Below are 4,165 nucleotides of genomic sequence, written 5' to 3' on the forward strand. Positions count from 1 at the left end.
TACCCTTAACTTTAACATGAGCATTCTGATAATCCGTTAAAATGATATCTGAGGGCCTTAGTTTAGCCCAATTCTTACTGCGCCTACACACAAAGTTGAATGTGTCTTGCAAAATGATTGATACTGCCGAGCCGGACTGCAACTCCATCTTACATGGAACTCCTTGTAGCTCTACCAAGAGCTTGAGTTTAGGCTTGAGGGGGCGACGAGCCCCGGTGCGGCAAATGCTTCTCCGGCTTCTGAAGACCCCCACACTAACTGGACCCTGGGCCCCAGTACCTCTCTTAGTCGGTTCCTCCGACTGGTGTTTGGGTGGCCTGGCTCTCTGCCGGACTCTGCAAACCACCATGATGTGGCCGGTCCTTCCACAAGCTCTACACGTGGCCGAGCGAAATCTGCAATTGGCGCGAAGATGGTTGCCTCCACACCCCTTACATCTAGGTAAGAGAACTGCCTTGTAATCGTTCTCTCGTTGGTGGTTGCTGCGGTTTTGCGCGTTTGGTTGCCTTTGGAGCTTGTTGATTTCTGGTTCTTCATCTTCTGACAATTCTCCGACGCATTTGGCGACCTCAAGATGGACGAAATCTTCAACCTTTGAAGGTTTGGTGGGCTGCACTGTCTGCACTGTATCCCTGGCGGCTTCGTCAGCCATGATCTCATCCTGTGCCGCGGAGAATGTGAGATTGGGTCTAGCAAACAGTCTCTGCTGGAGGGTTCTGTCTCGAAGGCCACAGACGAGCCGGTCTCTTAGTCGCTCCTCTAAGTTCGAGAACTTGCAAAGGCGTGCGACCTGCCTTAGGCCTGCGATAAACTCTGAAGCTGTCTCTCCAGGTAGCTGCACTCTTTGGTCGAATTTAAAATGCCACGCTATCTCTGACATCTTGGGCTGAAAATGCCTGGTCAGCTTCTTCTTAAGGTCTGCAAACGATACTGCTTCGATGGGCATCGGCGCGAAAAGATTTTCTGCTAGGTTGAAAGTTGCTGGTCCACACACGCACAGCAACGTGGCGGCTTTTAGGCCTTCCTCTGCAATTTGGTTTCCTCGTAGATAATTCTTTTTTTGCGAGAGGTAAGACGGCCATTCTTCTGGATGTTTTACATCGAACTCTCTGATTTGCTTTTTAACGAGCGCCAAGCAGTTCCTGACGCGACTCGGCTCTCAGAGGCTCCAGAAAAACCAAACCCGTCGGCTGTTTAGCTGGGAAAATTAAGTGCTGGGAGTTCTTTTTATAGCCACAAAGCAGCAGGAAAGTTCAGAGTAGGCGTGGTTGGGCCTCTCAGTGCTACCCTTCACGTAGTCATGCACAGAGGTCCCCTTTTTCTGCTTGGGAGAATGCTAGGCTTCGGTGACCGAGGCCACGATCGCGATCGTGGCGGGTAAGGAAAAGGGAATTGGGCTTCTTTCAAGGGTGTGTTGTATCTCTGCCACCCCCCTCCACCCATTCTCGCCCCTTGTGCTCTTTCTGTTGCGTGGGAGGCAGAAATACTGGGGCAGCCAGCGCTGCCTGAGGGCTGATCGTGCTAAATTTCTGCCTTTCTCGTTATTAAAGCATCGAATGGCACCAAGAAGAGGGGTGGGGTTCTGCCATTTTGTTGAAATGGGAAAACGTCGAAGTTGGGGAGCAAGTTCCTCGGAACTCTCCGGGACTTTTTAAATTAAATCAGCACAATACTAGGCTGTGTGGAGAGCTGATGCAATGGAGGAGGGCTGCCAGTTTGTAAGGTTTGGGCTTTTATGTCGTGGGGAAAAGAGCACTTTAACAACAGGGTCTTTTCTCGTAAAAAAACCCCAAAAGGCTCACGCTCTGTGTTGCTTTTCTTTCTCCCTGTATTTTTAAGATTACGGAAGCTTTGCCAGAAAATTTTATGCGGGTGGTTGAAAGATGGCATCACAATAAGGAGGTGACCGTTTGACTGGGTGCCAGATTAATGTTGGTTCTGCAAACGGGCCGTCGCCGCCGCGCAACCGGTTCCATCACACATATAAAAAGTGGCAACCGCGCGCGTGCGTCTGCGCACGCACAAGAAACAAAACGTTTTGCGCAAAACATTTTTTGTGCATGCACATGCATGGACGCACGCACGCGACTCCCACTTTTTTTTCTGTGTGATGGAATCGGTTCCCAGTGGCTCTTTTGCTTTTTCAGGTTGCCGACCCCTGTCCTAGGCAATGATCAAATACGTTTAAGTATAAAAGTAATGAGATTTCATTTTGCCTAATGTCTACAATGTGCACTGATAAATAAACACTATTGCAATTGTATTAATGTAAATGCACCATGCATGTTGCACAAATCAGACAAGGAATGTTCTAAAACTCGTGAAATGTATTTAGAGGAACATGACCAGTACATTGATGTATATTTGTTGACACCTACTTGAATGTAGTAAAAGAATCCAGGTTTTAATGCCAATTACTGATGTAGGCCCTAAAAACCTAGAAGTTCTTAAATTATCATAACATGATGGTTTTATTACTATTCTGTGGGGTAGATTCAGAATTATTTGTAGAGTTGAAACACACTCTGCTTTGTAATTAAATCTGCATTCATTTTATTTAACCAGAAAAAAACAAAAAAGTATGCTATAAACATACAAACATACAGTATGTTTAATTGCATACAATATGTATTTAATCGTCTGAGCCCAGCTAGATGGCGGTGGCAATATTGAAAAGGTGAAGTTAATATTTAAATAAGAAACCCTCTGAAAGTTCCAGGGCTATAAGTTAAAATTCTATACTGTTATCAAGAAAACTACATAGATGTACTATACTTGTGAAGTTATCACGAGTTTAGGTTTTTAAAAAAAATCATATTTCACACAAGTAAAGCATTGGATTGCATTGCCAGTTGCACAGAAAATGGCACATTTCTGAATCCCATAGCTCTGACAGTATAATTCAGAATATTTTTAAAGAAAAGCCACTAGAAAATCTGAAAAAAATATTACAGAGCATCAAAATTGTTTTATTAATGAGCTATTGCTTAATTAATAGAATACCAAGAGTACAATTTACACAAGAGATTTCTGTTATTAACGCACTTTAACCACAGCCTTAAATAACTGTCCATCCATGCATCCATCCCATCCATCCTGTTCTAGTTTTCATTAACACTGTGACATTTGTTTTAGAAAAGAAGGTTCTGGCTATGACATACATAATATTCAGCCTTAAGTAGTGCTCTTGTAAGTTAATAATCATTAATGTAAATGAAATTTAGTTTTCAAAGAGGCTTAGGATGGCCAGCCTAATTAGCTTGCTAATAAGTTCATACTTAATACCTGGTGTGAACATTATTCACCTATGAGACATATCTAATATTTATAACTATACTAATTTCCCAGTAATTACATCAAGAACTCAAGCATGTAATGTCCATTGTCTGAACTGTGAATGTAAGAATTGAAATTAAGCCTTTTCTATTGGATTTTCTCCTTGACAATCTTCACTCAGTTCTTTGTCTTGGTGAATTACTTCTACTTCTTGTTCTTGCTTATCTGTCAGATGTTCAACTTTCAATTTGTTATCTTTCAGTCTTTTTTTATACGTTTTCTTATGTTGTCCCTGTGTGATGATAAATGATAAACGATTGTAGTTAAATGTAGCTTCATTTTCTTAAGACAGAAAGATGGATTTTCAACTATCTTTGCAAATTTTGCAAAAGTTAAGTACTCAGATATTTTATCTCAGTTAACTTTAATATTTTAATACAAATTTATTACTATAACAAATTCTATTACTATTGTTCTGTACCAGCCTGCTACCGACCCTGCAGAAAAGGCAGGGACAACCCCTTTTACAAGAAGGCAAGAGGCTGGAATTACGCCTGCCAAATTTATTGCTACAAAAACAAATAGAACAAGACACGAACCAAGAAACAGGAGCATTTCAAGCGGTTGCCTTCAGCAAACCAGCCCTCCCACGCATTCCCCCTTAAATACAGTTCAGGGCGTGGCTTCTCTCTGCCTCCTTCCGAGGAGCCCCATTGCCTTCCTCTGTTTACTCCTGATTGACTGCCTCCTGCGTCGGGCGTCCTTGAACAGGGCCAGCTGTGGGTCATCTTCATCCACGCTGTCAGGCTCACACAGCTGGGTCTGCGTTGTGACCAGATGAGAGGGGCCTGGCTGGGGGCTCTCATCAAGCTGTCCAATCCCCTCAGCA

The 4,165-nt window shown here is 43.2% G+C and overlaps 1 protein-coding gene across 1 annotated transcript in view; it reads right to left on the reverse strand.

Moving 5' to 3' along the window:
• Positions 1–3,412: 3,412 nt before the first annotated feature.
• The window catches only part of CFAP97D2 (CFAP97 domain containing 2), a gene marked incomplete at both ends in the record, with an annotated part of 13,307 nt that continues 12,554 nt past the window's right edge, over positions 3,413–4,165 (reverse strand). The window contains one exon of the mRNA XM_083363029.1: positions 3,413–3,568. Within this exon, the coding sequence (XP_083219155.1) occupies positions 3,413–3,568 (156 nt within the window). The remainder of the gene's footprint in view (positions 3,569–4,165) is intronic.

This window comes from Vipera ursinii (assembly GCF_947247035.1).
Source record: "Vipera ursinii genome assembly, chromosome: 4".
NCBI lineage: Eukaryota > Metazoa > Chordata > Lepidosauria > Squamata > Viperidae > Vipera > Vipera ursinii.